The sequence below is a fragment of the Saccopteryx bilineata genome, chromosome 2 (assembly GCF_036850765.1).
Source record: "Saccopteryx bilineata isolate mSacBil1 chromosome 2, mSacBil1_pri_phased_curated, whole genome shotgun sequence".
NCBI classification, from domain to species: Eukaryota; Metazoa; Chordata; class Mammalia; order Chiroptera; family Emballonuridae; genus Saccopteryx; species Saccopteryx bilineata.
The window spans coordinates 174,948,870-174,969,681 of record NC_089491.1 but is presented as its reverse complement, the minus strand read 5'-3'; the positions used below and the strand labels follow the sequence as shown (position 1 = coordinate 174,969,681).

Below are 20,812 nucleotides of genomic sequence, written 5' to 3'. Positions count from 1 at the left end.
ATTCCTGTCTGTCTGTCCCTGTCTATCCCTCTCTCTGACTCTCTCTCTGTCTCTGTAAAAAATAATAATAATAACAACACAAACATTGGTGATAAAGATGTTCAAGAAGCTTAGCGAGAACTTCAACAAGTAAATAATAAACATAAAAAATGACATAGAGCCTGACCTGTGGTGGCGCAGTGGATTAAGCGTCGACCTGGAAATGCTGAGGTCGCCGGTTCGAAACCCTGGGCTTGCCTGGTCAAGGCATATATGGGAGTTGATGCTCCTTGCTCCTCCCCCCTTCTCTCTCTCTGTCTCTCTCTCCTCTCCCTCTCCCTCTCCTTTCTAAAAAATGAATAAATTAAAAATAATAATAAAATAAATTTTAAAAAAAAGAAAGTAAAAAAAAAAAAAATGACATAGAAACCATAAAAAAGAACCAGTCAGAAATGAAGGACTAACTGAAAAGAAGAATAATTTACAGGGAATCAATAGTAGAACGCATCAAGCTGAGAATCAAATCAGCGATTTGGAAGATGAGGAAGCAAAAAACGCCCCATCAGAACAGTACAAAGAAAAAAGAATCCAAAAAAAAAAAAAAATGAAAATGACTAAAGAAGCCTCTGGGACAACTTCAAGCACACCAATATTCACCTCATTGGGGTGTCGAAAGAGAAGAGAGCAAGAAATTGAGAACCAATTTGAAAAAATGACAGAAAACTTCCCTAACCTGGTGAAGGAAATAGACATACAAGTCCAGGAAGCACAGAGAGTCCCCAACAAGATGAACCCAAAAAGGCCCACACCAAGCCACATCATAATTAAAATGCAATAGTTTAAAAGCAAAGAAAGAATTTTTAAAGCAGTAAAAGAAAAGCAGTTAGTTACCTACAACGACACTCCAGTAAGACTGTCAACTGATTTCTCAACAAAAACATTTTAGGCCAGAAGGGAGTGGGAAGAAATATTCAAAGTGATGAAATCCAAGGACCTATAAGCAAGATTATTCTACCCAGCAAAGCAATCACTTAAAATCAAAGGATAGATAAAAAGCTTCCCAAAGGAAAAAAAAAAGATAAAAGAGTTCATCAACATCAAACCGGTATTACATAAAACGTTAAACAGTCTTCTTTAATAAAGAAGAAGAAAAACTAAAGATCAAAATTATGAATAATAAAATGGCAATAAATACATATCTATCAACAATTGAATCTAAAAAATGAAATAAATGAACAAGCAGAACAGAAACAGACTCACATATGCAGAGAACATATTGTCAGTTGCCAGATGAAATGGAGGTTGGGGTGGTGGGTGAAAAAGTCAAAGGAATTAAGAAGTACAAATTGATTGTTACAGAACAGTCCTGGCGATGGGCATGAAGTACAGCATAGGGAAAACAGTCAATAATATTCTAATAACTATGTCTAGTGTCAGATGGGTATGAGACTTATCAAAATGATCACTTAGTAAGATACATAATATCTAATCACTGGGCTGTACACATTAAAACTAATATTATATGGTATGTCAACTGTAATTGAAAGATTAAAAAATAATTTAAAAAACAAAAGGAAAAGAAACAGTATAGGAAAACCAGGAGTGGCGGGACCTGGAAGGAAAAGGGAAAAACACACAAGGTGCCATTCAATGTGTCTACTGAAAAGAAGAAGGGCACTGAAGAAAAGACTGCCCAAAACTCAAAAAGAAAAAACAAAAAGGATAGAGAAACCCTCACAGAGAAAGGTTAGAAAGGAACGTTTATCTGATGACGAATGAGGAGACCCAGAGGATCCCTTAGATACCTCCCAACCTGTTACTATTTCCCCACAGAATCCTGGGTATAACTGACAGTGGGGAACAGCGAACTTCCTCATAGATACTGGAGTTACTACATAGTGCTAAATACAAAACTAACCGAGGAAAGTTCAGCTGCTGGGTCAGTTACTGGAGTGACCAGATAATTACAAAAACAGGTATCCCTTCAACCTCCGTAAGGCTAGCCTGAGGTAGCACCATTTCTACTCAAAGAAATAATCCCTAGGTTTGGACTTCCATACAGTACTCAAAGTGACAATGGATGGTCATTCCCTTCAGAAATCTCCCAGATTATAGGACAGGTACTACAGATTTGATGGAAACTACATGCATCTTGGAGACCCCAATCCATAGGGAAGACTGAGAAAATGAAGCACACAAAAAAGACCCTGATGAAAATATGCTAGGAAACCTGAAATGGGAGCAGGCACTCCTTTACTGCCTTGCTTCAGATTAGGGTAGTGCCCAAAGTAGGAATGAATTAAGTCCTTTTGAAATAGTTTATGGGAGACCCAAGGTTGTTTTAGAAACTCCCCCTTTAGATTTAGAATATGAATTAAAAAATCAAACAATATGGCCTGACCAGGAGGTGGCACAGTGGACAGAGCGTCAGACTGGGACACGGAGGATCCAGGTTCAAAACCTTGAGGTCTCCAGCTTGAGCGTGTGCTCACCAGCTTGAGCATGGGGTCGCTGGCTTGAGTGTGGGATCACAGACATGACCCCAGGGTCACTGACTTGAAGCCCAAGGTCACTGGCTTGAGCAAGGGATCATTCACTCTGCTTTAGCCCCCCTGGTCAAGGCACATATGAGCAAGCAATCAACGAACAATGAAGGTGCCGCAACAAAGAATTGATGCTTCTCATCTCTCTCCCTTCCTGTCTGTCTGTCCCTATCTGTCCCTCTGTCTGTCTGTTACCCCAAAAAAAATCAAACAATATACGTACAACATTTAGAGTAAATACTAAGAAGTTTGCTCATTACAAGTCTGTCTACCCATCTGAGGAGCCCTTACACCCATTCCAACCAGGAGACCAAGTCTTACTAAAGAACTGGAAGATGCAAGGTCTTAAACAGCAGTTAGCCTAGCAATGGACCAGTCCTATGACATCCTACTGACAACATACTCTTCCCTAAAGTTCATGGGAATCAAGCCTTGGATCCACCACAAATGGATAAAGCAGGTGCCGCGTGAGGAGGACTCAGATCTTGCTGCTGCTGTTGAAACTGCAAAGGGAAGGCTGGACCTACACTCCTGAAGGAGATTTAAAATTCCTCTTTAGGAAAGGGACAACACTTCCCAAAGCTAAACAACAATGCTACATTGTATTTTATTATTGTTTTTTGACAAATTGCTAGACTTTATGCCCATGCTTGGACTAATAACACCTTTGTCCATAAGTTGGCTTCCTCAGCAAACTTACCACGTTGTTGAGTGTGCCACTCAAAACCCAACTCAGGATAGATCATGGGGACTGTTTAATCTCTCCAGTTTCTGATTTCACCACAAGTTCCCGTCTACTATAGGCATACCCTTCACTAAATACTTAATTGCTTGTCTACACAATAGGTCTCACTTTGGAAGCCCACCTGCACTACCATCTCTTAACATATAAAGTGATCGGTGGACCCAGCCTTTCCCTCCAGCACAGCCTCAGCCAGAGAAGAAATAAAAGACAGACATAATCAGCAATCTGTTTCTATATATACCCTGACCAAGGATTGAACCGGCAACTTTTGCATATCAGGATGATGCTCTAATCAACTGAGCTATCTGGCCAGGACGGCAGCTGGAGTTCTAAGGCACTGTGAAGTAGTTCCAATTAAAAAGTAGGAGGGCGATCCAAAAGATGGCGACAGAGTAAGCAGACGTTCCAACTGCTACCTCCCAGGATTACAATTTAATTTAAGAACAATCATCTTGAAAAACCAACTTAAGACTAAACGAAGAAAAGTCTATAACCAAAGACCAGAGAAGAAGATCAAAAGGAAGAACAGGGACATGAAAAGGGCTGCCTTGCTCCCAGGAGCCACAAGGACCCTCACTGTGGGGAGGGTGGCACTGAGAGATGTGGATCCTCAGCCCCAGGCCTGAAGCCCCCAGCTTAGAGCCCCAGAGCCTAGATGAGGCACCCAAACAGTATTTAGCTGTGAAAAGTTGTTTGCGAGAAAGAGACAGAACTCTTAGACCCAGGCTCCATCTTAAAGGGCCCACGCAGAAAACCTCCTTCACAACCACTTACCCAGAGCTCCGGTGGCAGGGATAGCTGAGAGAACTAGAGATGCAAGAGGAGAGTGTAAACTCGGAGGCCCAGGGAGAGACACTGTGGGGGAAGGCCACTCCTGTGCCAAGTCATTCCCCAATACTAAAGTGGCCATTTCTCCTGGTAGAAGCAACACCTTTTGGCAGCACCAGCAAAGGGAAGCAATTACCCTCCCACCGGAGTCTCTACTGCTCCAGTCAGAGCAAAGAGTCACTCTGAAGCAGGGGGCATGTCAGGGACACAGGTTTTGGGTGCTGAGGCCTGAGATACACCGACCCTCACCCCCCGACTGCTGAGTACTCACTGGAGGGTGGGTGGCCAGCAGACGACACCTCTGAATCTCAGAGGCCACACCCACTGGACTCCTGTGGCCACACCCTACTGAGTTCTGGGGGAAAAATGGTCTAGACAGAATGACACCTGAGGCCAAGGGGCAAGCCACACCCACTACTCTTCCTAATCGCTAAATTACCACGCTAAGCCCAATAAGCAGCCAGCAGTAAGAGGTGGCAGAAAGTGGGACTCAGGGGAACTGAACTTTCAAGCAGACTTCCCCTAGGCCAAGAGTAGATAAAAGCTACCCTAGGAGTGCAGCTGATATTTACAATGGCACTTGGCCCCAGCAGAGGCAGCCAACAAACTCTGGATCACTTGTGGCTCCAAAAAGGTTGCCAAGGGCCAGTCATAGGCAGTGACCCCCAATGGTCTGCGCCAGGTTCCTGCCAGGGAGGTCCAGGCACATTGAGCAGCCAGATGTGGAGAGCATCAGTTCAGGACCTAACAACTCTTGTTAGAGTGGTATCTTAAGGAAGGGCTCCTCACACCTGATCCAGCTAAGACACAAAACATGCCAACACAAACAGCAAAAAAAAACCACAGTAGCTGCAAACAAGTAGCCCACAGCAGATTACAAAGAACAGTTAATGTCAACCCAAGAAGATCTATTGATAGAAACAACACAACTGGAACCTGGAGGGAGTCAACACCAACACCAGACTCAGCTAGCTACACAAACAACACACCCAAAGGAGAAGTCTATACACAGACAAAATAGGAAGACAGAGAAATGCAATACAAATAAATCAATAAGAGAAATCCCCAGAAAAAGAACTGAATGAGATAGAAGTAACCAAACTACCAGATGCAGAGTTTAAAACAATGATTTTCAGGATGCTCACGAATCTTACAGTAACACTGGATGGACATGATGAGCACCTAAATAAAGAGATAGCAAGCATCAAAAAGGACACTGAGATCATAAAAAAGAATCAGTCAGAAATGACAAACACAATATCAGAAATGAAGACTACACTAGAAGGAATTAACAGCAGGCTGAATGAAGCAGAGGACCAAATCAGTGATTTAGAGCAGTGTTTTTCTACTAGTGTGCCAAGAGACATGGTCAGGTATGAGTATAAATACATTTAGAAACTATATTATTAACTATATGTATAATATGTACTGTGTTAGAGTGTCATTTTGTGTCATTTTGGTAGGTGGTGTGCCCCAGGATTTTGTAAATGTAAAAAATGTGCTGCGGCTCAAAATAGGTTGAAAATCACTGATTTAGAGGACAAGATAAATGAAAGCACAGAAGCAGAGCAGCAAAAAGAGGCTCAAAAAGTCTAAGGAAACTCTAAGAGAGCTCTGTGACAACATGAAAAGAAACAACATCTGCATCATAGGTGTTCCTGAAGAAGAAAAAAAAAGGGATAGAGAACTTGTTTGAAGAAATCATAGCTGAAAACTTCCCTAAATTGATGAAGGAAAAAGTCACACAAGTTCAAGAAGCACCCAAGGAGGCCTACACCAAGACACATCATAATTAAAATACCAAAGTTAAGAGACAAAGAAAGAATACTAAAAGCTGCAAGAGAAAAGCAGTTAATTACCTACAGAGGAGCCCCCATAAGAATGACATCTGATTTCTCAACAGAAACACTTGAGGCCAGAAGGGATTGGCAAGAAATATTTAGAGAGATACAAAACAAGAACCTAAAACCAAGAGTTCTTTATCCAGCAAAGCTATCATTTAAAATTGAAAAAAAAATAAAAAGTTTCCCAGACAAAAAAAAACTCAAGGAATTCATTACAACTAAACCAATACTGCAAGAAATGTTAAGGGGCCTGTTGTAAACAAAGCAAAAGAAAAAACATATCTAGAAAAAAAGGAATGTAGATTTAAAGAATAAAATGGCAATAAACAACTACATATCAATAACCTTAAATGTTAATGGATTAAATGTTCCAATGAAAAGACATAAGGTAGCTGTGTGGATAAGAAAACAGGACCCACACATATGCTGTCTACAAGAGATCAATCTCAAAACAAAAGATACACATAGACTGAAAGTGAAGGGATGGAAAAAAATATTTCACGTAAATGGAAATGAAAAAAGCTGGAGTAGCAATACTTATATCTGACAAAATAGACTTTAAAACAAAGGCTATGGGATAAAGAAGGTCACTACATAATGATAAAGGGAGCAGTCCAACAAGAGAATATAACCATTATAAATACCTATGTGCCTAATATAGGAGCACCTAAATATATAAAGCAGATTTTGATGGACAGAAAGGGCGAGATCAACAGCAATACTGTAATAGTAGGGGACTTAAGTACCCCAATAACATCAAAGGATAGATCCTCCAGACAGAAAATTAACAAAGAATGAGTGGCCTTAAATGACACACTAGATCAGGGGTCCCCAAACTACAGCCTGCGGGCTGAATGCAGCCCCCTGAGGCCATTTATCCGGCCCCGCCGCACTTCCAGAAGGGGCACCTCTTTCATTGGTGGTCAGTGAGAGGAGCACATTGACCATCTCATTAGCCAAAAGAAGGCCCATAGTTCCCATTGAAATACTGGCCAGTTTGTTGATTTAAATTTACTTGTTCTTTATTTTAAATGTTGTATTTGTTCCCATTTTGTTTTTTTACTTTAAAATAAGATATGTACAGTGTCCATAGGGATTTGTTCATAGTTTTTTTTATAGTCTGGCCCTCCATCGGTCTGAGGGACAGTGAACTGGCCCCCTGTGTAAAAAGTTTGGGGACCCCTGCACTAGATCAATTGGATTTAATAGGTATCTTCAGAATCTTTCATCCCAAAGCAGCAGAATATACATTCTTTTCAAGTACTCATAGTACATTCTCTAAGAGAGACCATATGTTAGGACACAAAACAAGCCTCAATAAATTTAAGAAAATTGAAATCATATCAAGCATCTTCTCTGATCACAATGGCATGAAACTAGAAATCAACTACAATAGAAAAACTGAAAAACATTCAAACACTTGGAGGTTAAATAGCATGTTATTAAATAACAAATGGGTTAACAATGAAATCAAGGAAGAAATCAAAAATTTCCTTGAAACAAATGAAAATGAACATACAACAACTCAAACTCTATGGGACACAGCAAAAGCAGTCCTGAGAGGAAAGTCCATAGCACTACAGGTATACCTCAAGAAGCAAGATAAAGCTCAAATAAACAACTTAACCCTGCATTTAAAAGAACTAGAAAAATAACAACAAAGCCCAGAGGAAGTAGAAGGAAGGAAATAATAAAGATCAGAGCAGAAATAAATGACATAGAGGCTAAAGAAACAATATAGAGGATCAATGAAACCAGGAACTGGTTCTTTGAAAAGGTAAACAAGATTGATGAACCTTTTAACCAGATTCATCAAGAAAAAAAGAGAGAGGACTCAAATAAATAAAATTAGAAATAAAAATGGAGAAGTAATAACTGACACCACAGAAATAAAAGGATTGTAAGAAAATACTATGAAGATCTATATGCCAAAAAAATTGGACAACCTAGTTGAAATTGACAAATTCCTTGAAACATATAATCTCTCAAATATCAATCTGGAAGAATCAGAAAACCTAAACAGGCCGATAACAACAAATGAAACTGAAACAGTTATCAAAAAACTCCCAATAAACAAAAGTCCTGGACCAGATGACTTCATAGGCAAATTTTACCAAATATTCAAAGAAGAACTAACACTTATCCTTCTCAAGCTATTGAATATTTCAAAATATTCAAGAGGAGGAAAGACTTCCAAGCTCCTTTTATGAGACAAGCATTATCCTCATTCCAAAACCAGGTAAAGACACTACAAAGAAAGAAAACTATAAGCCAATATCCCTGATGAACCTAGATGCTAAAATTATCAACAAAATATTAGCAAACTGGATCCAGCAATACATGAAAAAAGTCATACATCATGATCAACTGGGTTTTATTCTGGGGAGGCAAGGCTAGTACAATATTCACAAATCAATTAAGTGGTTCATCACATAAAAAAAAAGGAGAAAAATCATATGATAATATCAATAGATGCAGAAAAAGCATTTGATAAAATCCAGCACCCATTTATGATCAAAACTCTCAGCAAAGTGGGAATACAGGAAATATACCTCAACATGAAAAAAGAAGCCATCTACGATAAACTCACAGACAACATCATACTCAATGGGCAAAAATTAAAAGCAATCCCCTTAAGATCAGGAACAAGGCAGGGGTGCCCCCTTTCACCACTCTTATTCAACATAGTTCTGGAAGTCCTGGCCACAGCAATCAGACAAGAAGAAGAAATAAAAGGCATTCAAGTTGGAAAAGAAGAAGTAAAACTATCATTATTTGCTAATGACGTGATACTGTACATAGAAAACCCTAAAGTCTCAAGTCAAAAAACTACTAGACCTGATAAACAAATTCAGCATGGTGGTAGGATATAAAATTAACATTCAGAAATCAGTGGCATTTTTACACACTGACAATGAACTGTCTGAAAATGAAATTAAGGAAACAATCCCCTTCACTATTGCAAAAAAAAAAAAGAATAAGTACCTAGGAGTAAATTTAACCAAAGAGGTTAAAGACTTGTACTCGGAGAATTATAAAACATTGATAAAAGAAACCAAGGAGGCGCCTGACCAGGTGGTGGTGCAGTGAATAGAGCGTCAGACTGGGATGCGGAGGACCCAGGTTCGAGACCCCAAGGTCGCCAGCTTGAGCACAGGCTCATCTGGTTTGAGCAAAGCTCACCAGCTTGGACCCAAGGTCGCTGGCTCGAGCAAGGGGTTACTTGGTCTGCTGTAGCCCCACCCCCCCGCCGTCAAGGCACATATGAGAAAGCAATCAATGAACAACTAAGGTGCTGCAACAAAGAATTGATGCTTCTCATCTCTCTCCCTTCCTGTCTGTCCCTCTATCTCTGTCACAGGAAAAGAAAAAATCAAGGATACAAACAAGTGTAAGCATATACCGTGTTCATAGATAGGAAGAATAAACATCATTAAAATGTCTACATTACCCAAAATCTATAAAATCAATGCAATTCCTATTAAAATACCAATGGCATACATCAAAGATATAGAAAAAATATTCCAAAAATTTATATGGAACCAAAAACGAACCCAAATAACCTCAGCAATCTTGAAAAAGAAGAATAAAGTGGGAAGCATCATACTTCCTGATAGCAAGTTATACTACAAGGCCATTGTACTCAAAACAGCTTGGTTCTGGCATAAGAACAGGCATACAGATCAATGGAACAGAACAGAGAGCCCAGAAATAAACCCACAGTTCTATGGACAACTGATATTTGACAAAGGAGGTAAGGAAATACAATGGAGTAAAGACAGCCTCTTTAACAAATGGTGTTGGGAAAATTGGACAGCTACCTGCAAAAAAATGAAACTAGACCACCAACTTACACCATGCACAAAAATAAATTCAAAATGGATAAAAGATGTAAATGTAAATCATTAAACCATAAACATCTTGGAAGAAAACATAGAAAGTAAACTCTTCAACATCTCTCATAGCAGTATCTTTGCTGATTTATCTCCAGGGGCAAGTGAAATAAAAAACAGGATGAACAAATGGGACTGTATCAAGCTAAAAAGCTTTTGCACCGCAAGACAATATGAACAAAATAAAAAAACAACCCACACAATAGGACATATTCACCAATACGTCTGATAAGGGATCAATAACAAAAATTTATAAAGAACTTGAAAAACTTAACCCCAGGAATGTAAAGAATCCAATTAAAAAATGGGAAAAAGAACTGAACAAACACTTCTCCAAAGAGGACATACAGATGGCCAATAGGCACATGAAAAAATGTTCAACATCACTAATCATTAGAGAAATGCAAATTAAAACCACAATGATAGTCCACCTTATACCTGTCAGAACGGCATTTATTAACAAATCAACACAGAATAAGTGCTGGAGAGGGTGTAGAGAAAAGGGAACCCTCCTGCACTGCTGGTGGGAATGCAGACTGGTGCAGCCACAGTGGAGAACTGTATGGGGTTTCCTCAAAAAATTAAAAATGGAACTACCTTATGACCCAGCTATCCCACTTTTAAGAATATATCCTAAGAACACCAAATCACTGATTCAAAAGAAGAAATGCACCCCCATGTTTATTGTAGCATTGTTTAAAATAGCCAAGATCGGCCATGGCCGGTTGGCTCAGCGGTGGAGTGTCGGCCTGGCGTGCGGAGAGCCAGGGTTCGGTTCAGGCCAGGGCACGTAGGGGAGGCGCCGGTTTGCTTCTCTACCCCCGCCCTCCTTCCTCTCTGTCTCTCTCTTCCCCTCCCGCAGCGAGGCTCCATTGGAGCGGGGATGGCCCGGGCGTTGGGGATGGCTCCTTGGCCTCTGCCCCGGGCGCTGGAGTGGCTCTGGTCACGGTGGGGCATCACCCCCTGGTGGGCAGAGCATCGCCCCTGGTGGGCGTGCCGGGTGGATCCCCGGTCCGGCGCATGCGAGAGTCTGTCTGGCTGTCTCTCCCCATTTCCAGCTTCAGGAAAAGAAAAAAAAAAATCTTAAAATAGCCAAGATCTGGAAACAGCCCAAGTGTCCATCAGTGGATGAGTGGATTAAAAAGCTGTGGTACGGCCCTGGCCAGTTGACTCAGTGGTAGAGCGTCGGCCTGGCCTGCAGGAGTCCCAGGTTCGATTCCGGCCAGGGCACACAGGAGAAGCGCCCATCTGCTTCTCCACCCCTCCCCCTCTCCTTCCTCTCTGTCTCTCTCTTCCCCTCCCGCAGCCGAGGCTCCATTGGAGCAAAGATGACCCGGGCACTGAGGATGGCTCTGTGGCCTCTGCCTCAAGCGCTAAAATGGCTCTGGACACAACAGAGCTACGCCCCAGAGGGCCAGAGCATTGCCCCCTGGTGGGCATGCCGGGTGGATCCGGTCGGGTGCATGTGGGAGTCTGTCTGACTGCCTCCCCATTTCCAGCTTCGGAAAAATTGAAAACAAAACAAAACAAAAAGCTGTGATACATATACACAATGGAATACTATGCAGCCATGAAAAAGAAGGAAATCTTACCTTTTGCGACAGCACAGATGGACATGGAGATTATTATGCTAAATGAAATAAGCCAGACAGAGAAAGACAAATATCATATGATCTCACTTATATGTGGAATCTAATGAACAAAGTGAACTGAGGAATGGAATAGAGGCAGAGGCAGGATCACAGGGACAAAGGAACAGCTGTCACAGGAAAGGAGATGAGGGGATGGGATCTAAGAAGGTAAAGGGATTCATGAATTATATATACGTAACACAGAGATATAGCTAGCACAACAGCAAATCCCAGAGGGAAGGGGGGAGAGAGTTTAGGGGAGGGGGATGAGAGGGAAATAAAGGAGGACATGGGAGTGGAGGGTGAAGAAGTTATATTCAGTGGGACACTTGAATCCATGTAAACACAATAAATTAAAATAACAAATTAAAAATATATATAAAGTGGTCTACCAGCTTCACTTGTTCAACAAAGTCATCCTCTAAACACCATGTACGCGACCTTCTGAAGACAGCAACCCTTCTCCCTCACAAAAGGCTGCCCTCCATTCTTGACCCCCAGCAAGAATCTCTGGATGCATGGATAGATAAGACTCGGCCTTGACAGCAGGAAGCAATTACAGAAGCTGTGACCCCCATCCATTGACCCTTGCACGATTACAAAGGTCCAGAGTTTTGAAAGGTGGAATTGTTACCATAGACAGTCAGAGAGCCCCAGAAAGTCATTGGCCAAGATGGCACAGGGGGAGGTTCTAACAGAGCAAGCTAAAAGCTAGAAAGAAGAGTGGATAGGGCCCAAGGAACGTCAATAGCTACAAAATTAATGGACAGGGCCCAAACACACCAAAACCTGAAAATAATGACTAAACACAAGCACGCCTAAAAGCTATAAGATAACTGGATAGGAAAAAAGCCTTCCTGCACTAAGAACTGCAGGCTTGAGAAGGGGAGATGGTCTTCAAGACAGGAGTCTACCATTCTCCCAGGTCACAGCACCTGAGTAAACCTCTCCTTTTGCACCAGCACCTGTCTCACTAGTTTGGCTTTCCTTGAGACAGACAGCTGAACTTGAGTTTTGGTTATACTACATCACTTAATGCAACATGGCTATGGCCAAAATATCAACTATAACCTGGAAGAGGGCAGAAAAGTAATAAATGAATGTTTTATATGTCTAATAAGATAGTACTTAGTTCTTGAACTGCAAAACCCGTAATTATAAAGTCTAGTTATAACATTTATTTTCTAGAAGCAACCAATCATACCAGGTTGCTTTTCTTCTACATAAAATTTGTTAAAGTTACATATGCATCATGAATGTCCACAGAAAGAAATGCTCCTCATTATTGCCAAGAGGACATGGTAACCAAAAAATAAATTAAAAAAAATATATATATATATATCAAGGCACAGAACCAAATCTAGAAGAGGCCAAGGAACAGAGGACAGAAAATACTAAATTAAATAGTAAACAGCAAGATAAATGAACCAAGAAGGGAAAAACCTAAGAAAGAAAACAGAACGGCTCGTTTCACATATGTACATGAATTCAGAGAGTGAAGGTAGCATACACATAAAACTAACCTGGTTTTCCTCCTGCACAACTCTATACTGCTCCTTCCAAATTGTGATTTTGGAAGCTTCCTCTTTTCGGAGGGCTCGCTCTTTCTTCAGCTCGGGGCTCCAGAAGGTTTTGATGCTATTCATTGAGGAACTTAATTTGCTCTCCTTTACTTCCACATCCTTCCGCAAGAGATCATTTTCCCTTAATACTTCTTTCAGCTGTGTCTGCAGATCCATGATTGTGTTGTCTCTTGCCTGACGAAGAGAGTGAGGAACAGTAGATGCCATACTCACAGGAGGGAGGTGATGTTCTCCAAAGGCTATGGTGTCACTAGCAACCCCACTGCTAGCTATATTGGGACTACTGCCCATAGCAGTCATCCTAACACCATAGGGCAGACGTCCCCCAGAACGGCCAAGTGTCATGGTGCTCTTAGGTGTTTCTGAACTTACATTTTCATGGTCACTTAGGTACATAGGACCAGATGTGGCATAGGCAGCATTTAAGGACTGGATATTCTCCATTGAAAGGGTTTTCCCACTGCCACCTCCAACACTGCTTCCAGAACTCCCTCCTGTACTATTGGTTCGACGATGACCCAAGCGAGGGGAACGTGGAAGCCTAGGTGAGCGCCCAGGGCTCTGGCTGCTCTGTTCCACCTTCCCAACTGAGCGAGCACTTCCATACATAGTTGCAAGATGAATTCTGGTACCAGGAAAGGTAGAAAGCAGAAAACAAAATATGGAACTCCGTGAGGTTTCTCTATGGCTGTAAGTCTGCTTAAGGCTAATCAGAAATAGCAGGTCCTCAGCAGTCCAGTCTTGGAGAAATACCTTACATCACATCTGTAATGAAAAAGATCACATAGTAAATCCTCCAATAATAGCCATTTCCTTATAAGAAAGTTTTCATTGCCTCCACTTGAGAAAGAGCTCCCTTCTATCCTCCACTTACTCATGCATTCAAAATCTGTTTACAGCACAATTTATTTCACAGTGAATATCATTCTAAAAATATCTCACATATCTAAAAACTGAAAACTATAACCATACCATGCAAACAGAAAAGAAAAAGTGATGGGCGAGGGAAAGAAAAAACTCTGAATATGTGATTTTCTAACTAGAAAACCCAAGATTATCAAATAAAGTTATTAGAATAATAAAACAACAAATTTGGCAGACACAAGTAAATGAATAAATAGCAATACTTTCCTATCTTCAGGGAAGATAGTGTTTTAAAAAATACATTTCTCTTAACAATTTTCCAGGAACACAACCACAAAATAGTAATTCTTGCACTATGAATAGCTGACAAAGAAGTACTTTGACCAAAAAACAAAAGTTATTCAGTATGATTCAACTGATATAAAATTCTAGAACTAATCTATTACGACAGAAAGCAAATCAGTGCAAGCCCGGGGACTTGGAATAACAGAAGGAATGGATCAGAAAGGGGTAGGAGGAAACTTTGGGAGTGATGAAAATGTTCATCATTTGACTGGGGTTGTGGTTTCACAGGCATATACACACCAGAATTCATCAAACCATATACTTTAAATGTACTCAGTTTACTGTATATAAATTATACCACTAAAGTTTGAAAAAACAATTTCATATTCCAAACTCTCTTGTCTGTGATTAATCCAAAAGAAATAGCTTCAGTGCCTACACACCTGGAACCCTGATTGCTGCTGGAGAAGAGCATGTGGCTGTTCAGTCTGAGCCCATTATGTTGCCCCCAGAATCCACAAGTCCCTCAGTTGGCTTCCTATTCAAATTTTGTTGGCTCCCTATCTAGTATCTGTTGTGGTGGTGATTTCAAACCTCCCTGCCTAGCCAACAGAACATAAGTCCCCTGGCTCAGGGACAAAGAACTTTATTACTCACTGAACACAAGCTGTATGAGAATTAAGTCTACATTGGCTCCCAATCAGTATTACTCCCAAGCCCCATAAGGTGACAGAGGGGCCCAGATAGGTGCTAAGTATGGAGTGGGTTTGTGTCACAGCTGAAGAAATCCATCACTTTTACAGTAAGCAATAGGTAAGCCTGCTCTCTCCCGGTGGGAGACATTACCTCATTCCATCAAGGTAGCTTGCAGCAAACACAATCATAAAAAATGACCCCGTTTAGGAGCAGTCAGGGCCTTGGCACTCTTAGCATACTCAGAAAGATAACACAAGAAAACCATGGAGGACTCTTTCTTGACAAGTATTTGTGGTAGTTTTAAGGTATCTTCATAGATTCTTTGATCCTCTCTTCAAAAGGGAAGCAAAATTCCTCTCTCTGAATGTGGACTAGACTTCATGATTAGCTTCTGATGATGCATTATTTCCAGGATTAACTCACAAAAGACAACAGGGCTTTTGTCTCAGTCACTCTCCTGGATCATTACCTTGAGGGAAGCTAACTGCCACACTGTAAAGATCCTCAAACTACCTTACAGAGTGAGTCACACAGTGAGGAGCTGAGACCTCCGGTCAACAGCCATGTGAGATAGCTTGGGAAAAGGATACTCCAACCCAGTCAAGCATTCAGACAACTACAGACTCAGCTGACCTCCTGACTGCAACCTCATAAAATACCTTGAACCAGAACCACTCAGCTATACTCTCCATCAAAACTGTAAGATGTTTGTGGGGGTTTTTTGTTTTGTTTTGTGACAGAGAGAGAAAGACAGAGAGAGGGACAGACAGGGACAAAGAGACAGGAAGGGAGAGATGAGAAGCATCAACTCTTCGTTGCAGCACCTTCGTTGTCATTGATTGCTTTCTCATACGTGCCTTGACTGGGGGGCTACAGCAGAACGAGTGACTCCTTGCTCAAGCCAGTGACCTTGGGCTCAAGCCACATCCTTGGAATCATGTCAACGATTCCACACTCGACAGTGACCCTGCGCTCAAGCCAGCAACCTCAAGATTTCGAACTCAAGACCTCAGCATCCCAGGTCAACACTGTATCCACTGCACCACCACTGCTCAGACTGAATTTTCCCGTCGTATATTTTCTTGAGTCTTTTTTTTTTTTTTTTTCCTGAAGCTGGAAACAGGGAGAGACAGTCAGACAGATTCCCGCATGCGCCTGACCGGGATCCACCCAGCACGCCCACCAGGGGGCGATGCTCTGCCCATCCTGGGCATCGCTATGTTGTGACCAGAGCCACTCTAGCGCCTGAGGCAGAGGCCACAGAGCCATCCCCAGCGCCCGGGCCATCTTTGCTCCAATGGAGCCTCGGCTGCGGGAGGGGAAGAGAGAGACAGAGAGGAAAGCGCGGCGGAGGGGTGGAGAAGCAAATGGGCGCTTCTCCTGTGTGCCCTGGCCGGGAATCGAACCCGGGTCCTCCACACGCTAGGCCGACGCTCTACCGCTGAGCCAACCAGCCAGGGCCATATCTTCTTGAGTCTTTAAAAATACTAAAAATATCAGCAAAGCATTTAAATGTACACAAGTTTGCCTGGATTTACGTTTACATAAATTTCCTAAACTCTTACTCTGAGAAGAACATTATCAGAAATCCAATTTATCTGAAATTTGGTGTTTGTGAACAACAGAGTTGTAGCATCAACTCATATTTCCATATTCCTATAAAAAAATTACAATTTGGGGCTTTCCTATCTTCACCAAAAAATCATACTTAACTCAAAAACAGCCCAAAAGTCACAAAATGCTGGTTTCCCTATCAAGAGAAGGCAAGGATTTTCTCGGGGAAAAAAAGTCAAGAAAACCAAAATTAATTCCATTTTGGTGATTTATATTTGTAAGCAGTTTTTCAGTTATATAAGATAATTAACATTTAAAGGAATTAGGTTTTTTTAAAAATAAAATCATTTTTTAACTTCTGCAAAGAAATTGGAATGTCAAAAGTTAAAAATACAATTCCAAATCATAAGTAGTTTTTATATCACCCTCCTTAACAATGTTGCCCTTTGTATTAAGGCATATTAGTAACACTTTGCTCAAGTATGAAACCTAAATGTGACCTAAGTTCTTTTTCACAAAGTATAAAACGTGCAGTAACGAAAATGCAAGGCATAGACCTTCTATACATTTCATCTCAACAAGAGCCCTGTGAAATGATTCTTATTGTGCTCTGAGGCTTAGTCACATAGTGACTAGTATGAAAGGCTCAGGCAGGTTCAGATCCACTATTTAAATGTACAGCTTTCAACAAATGAATCTTTCAGATCATCTGTATTTTCAACTATGAAAGAGACATAATAACCTTTTCAAAGGATGGCTAAAAAGGATCAGATCACTAAATGAGTATAAAATATCTGGTTTTTGATAAGTTTTCAATGAATGTCAGTCATTACACAAGCAAAAAAACTAAGAATAAACTGCAGAATTCTTTAAACTAACAAGACTCTGATAATAACCTATATAATTATGGGAATACTGTGCAGCTATTTAAAAGAATAAAGAAGTCTGTATGTACTAGTAAGAAAAGAAATGCAAGGCCCTGGCCGGTTGGCTCAGTGGTAGAACGTCGGCCTGGCGTGCAGGAGTCCCTGGTTCGCTTCCCAGCCAGGGCACACAGGAGAAGTGCCCATCTGCTTCTCCACCCTTCCCCTTTTCCTTCCTCTCTGTCTCTCTCTTCCCCTCCCGAAGCCAAGGCTCCATTGGAACAAAGTTGGCCCGGGCGCTGAGGATGGCTCTGTGGCCTCTGCCTCAGGCACTAGAATGGCACTGGTTGCAACAGATCAACACCCCAGATGGGCAGAGCATCGCCCCCTTGTGGGCATGCCGGGTGGATCCCGGTCGGGCGCATGCGGGAGTCTGTCTGCCTCCCCGTTTCCAACTTCAGAAAAATACAAAAAATAAAAGAAAAAAGAAAAAGAAAAGAAATGCAAGATATATAACATACATTTTTAAATTTATAAAAAGAGGAATGCAAGAATTCATGGGGAATGGTGTGTTTTTACATTTTTCTTTTCTGTACTAATTAAAGTTTTAATATGAATTACTTTTATAACATAATAAGACCCACACTTATTTGGATTACTCATTTTTGACAAAAGTACAAAGGCAACACAGTAGAGAAAAATAAGGCAATTATATAGTCCCCACAACAGATCTGGACAGTATATTGTCATGGCCACCACAGTCCATTTCTTCTACTGCATAATTATTTCACATGGGGACAGAAAGCAGCTTCTGCATGATTCTCAAAGGCCTCTGCTCTTGACTCAAATCATAGAAGAGGAAGGTTACTGGGAAAAAAACTATAGCTGCTGTTAGTCTGAAACGCACAAATAGTACTCATTTTCTTCCTCCTCTAACTCTTCTTCTAAATTGCACTCATCCTCAGTTTTCACCTCTGCAGATTTTAGTAGCTTATCCAATGGCAACCCAAACTTCTGTTCCTAAGCGTCCCAAACCTTCGAAAATTATATTCTACTCACATGTCCATTCACAGTTAAGATGAGGCAAGAGAATAAATACCAAAAGGTACCCAACTGGATCACATAAGTTCTACTATGTTCATTATTCCCTGCCCCCACTATGTCCATAATAGTGAAAAATTACACTCTAAATGTCTAGCAATGAGGCATTGGCTATATAAGTTAAGGCACAACTATAAAATGGGTTATTATCTATAATGGTTTGAATGGTGTCTCCCAAAACTTCATGCCTACAGATTTATGTGACCTTATTTGAAAATAAGGTTTTACAGATGTAACCAAGTTAAGATGAGTTCATATTGGATTATGGTAGGTTCTAAAATCAATGACTAGTGTCTTTCTAGAGAAAAGAGAGGCTGAGTTACAGACACACACATAAGAAAGACCGTGCAAAGATGGAGGCAGAGGTTGGAGTGATGCAGCTACAAGCCAAGGAACACCAAGGATTGCCAGAAGCCAGGAAGAGACAATGAAGGAGCCTCCCCAGAGCCTTCAGAGGGAGCAAAGCCCTGCCTACACTAATTTTTTTACTTCTGCCTCAAGAACAGTGAGAGAATAAATTTCTGTTGTTTTACATTACCGAGTTTTTAGTAATTTATCACAACAGACCTAGAAAACTACTATCATTATAAATGATGATTTGGCTCTATACTTAATTATAGAGAAAGATGTTTGTTATCTATTGTCAAACCAAAGAGAAAAATAAAAAGTTATAAACACATTCGACCTGAGGTTTTTTGTTTGTTTGTTTAGGTTACGGCAAGGAATACAATTCAAGGTAGTGAGGTTTCTGGTGATCTCACTTTCTCTCCAAAAAATAAATATTATCTTATGAGCATACACTGTTTTTATAATCAGGACAAAATAAAACTATTTTGGGGATAGGTGGCATAAAGATATGCAACAGAAAGGGTATCCTACCCTAAGATAAGGCTCTGATACCTCCTATTACCACTTTCAGAATAAAGCCAGAATGAGTTCCTTACAGCCAAATTCAATGGATTCTTTTTACTTCTACTGCTTTTGACACTACTGACCACTTCTACCTTGAAATCCTTGCCTGGGTCTCTCTAATACTACTTTTTGGTTTCCCTTCTATCTCTCCAAGCCAATTCTTTTCTTGTACCTTTTATTGGCTTCTCTTCCTCTACCTACATTTAAAACACTGGTATAGACATGGTCTTGTCTCCTGCTATTTTACTTTCCCTGAACAATCTCATCCACAGCCATTGTTTCAACTGGTTTCAACTATTACCTATCTTAAGTTGGTACATATCTGAGTTTAGGTTTTCTTTTTTTTGGTTTTTTGTTTTTGTTTTTTGTATTTTCTGAACCTGGAAACGGGGAGAGACAGTCAGACAGACTCCCGCATGCGCCCGACCGGGATTCACCCGGCACGTCCACCAGGGGCGACGCTCTGCCCACCAGGGGGCGATGCTCTGCCCCTCCGGGGCGTCGCTCTGCCGAGACCGGAGCCACTCTAGCACCTGGGGCAGAGGCCAAGGAGCCGTCCCCAGCGCCCGGGCCATCTTTGCTCCAATGGAGCCTTGGCTGTGGGAGGGGAAGAGAGAGACAGAGAGGAAGGAGGGGGGTGGGGGTGGAGAAGCAAATGGGCGCTTCTCCTATGTGCCCTGGCCGGGAATCGAACCCGGGTCCCCCGCACGCCAGGCCGATGCTCTACCGCTTCTACTGAGGACTCTTAATGTGATTTTCTCTAACCCAATATATCTAAGGGATATGACATATAACCTTCATTAATAATAGCAGTTATTTTGATAGGCATTGTCAAATTGAGGGTAGAAAACATTAGGAACTCTAGAAGCCAAAGGTTCATTTTTCATTTATTTTAAGCCATATATTCTAGCCTGGCCTGAGGTGGCACAGGAGATAGTACGTCAACCCAGAATGCTGAGATCACTGGTTCAAAACCCTGGGCTTGCCTGGTCAAGGCACATAAAACAAGCAAACAACGAACAACTCAAGTAAAGCAACTTGATCGTCCCCCTCTCTTCTGTGAAATCAATAAATAAAAGGAAAAAAAGTTATTAAAAGCCCCATATTCTAATACCTCTATTTTCTCCCTCTTCACCCTACTGAGAATCAATACACTTTGTATGTCTTTTCATTTTGGTCCAGTATTTTTAACTGACATAAATTCACATACAATTGAATCCATCATTTTAAACCATGCAGTTCAGCCATTTTTAGTATATTCACAATGTTGTGCAATCACACCACTATCTAATTGTAGAATACTTTCATCACAGCAAAAAGAAACCCTACAAACCCATCAGCAGTGACTCCCCATTTCCCACTGTCCGGACCCTGGCAATCAGATACTTTGTCTCCATAGATTTACCTACTTGAATAATTCATATAAACAGAACCAACCACACAATATGCGGCCTTTTGCATCTGGTTTCTCTTATTCAGCATGTTTTCAGG

At 41.1% G+C, this 20,812-nt stretch overlaps 1 protein-coding gene across 14 annotated transcripts in view; it reads right to left on the bottom strand.

The window, feature by feature from the left end:
* ERC1 (ELKS/RAB6-interacting/CAST family member 1) overlaps nt 1–20,812 on the bottom strand; it is a 550,202-nt gene that overhangs the window by 501,257 nt on the left and 28,133 nt on the right. For 13 of the 14 annotated variants that reach the window (XM_066258688.1, XM_066258691.1, XM_066258695.1 and 10 more), the window contains one exon: nt 12,987–13,811. In XM_066258688.1, coding sequence (XP_066114785.1) covers nt 12,987–13,655 — 669 coding nt within the window. In that variant the 5' untranslated portion in view covers nt 13,656–13,811. The remainder of the gene's footprint in view (nt 1–12,986; nt 13,812–20,812) is intronic. The other variant, XM_066258690.1, reaches the window with a different exon arrangement.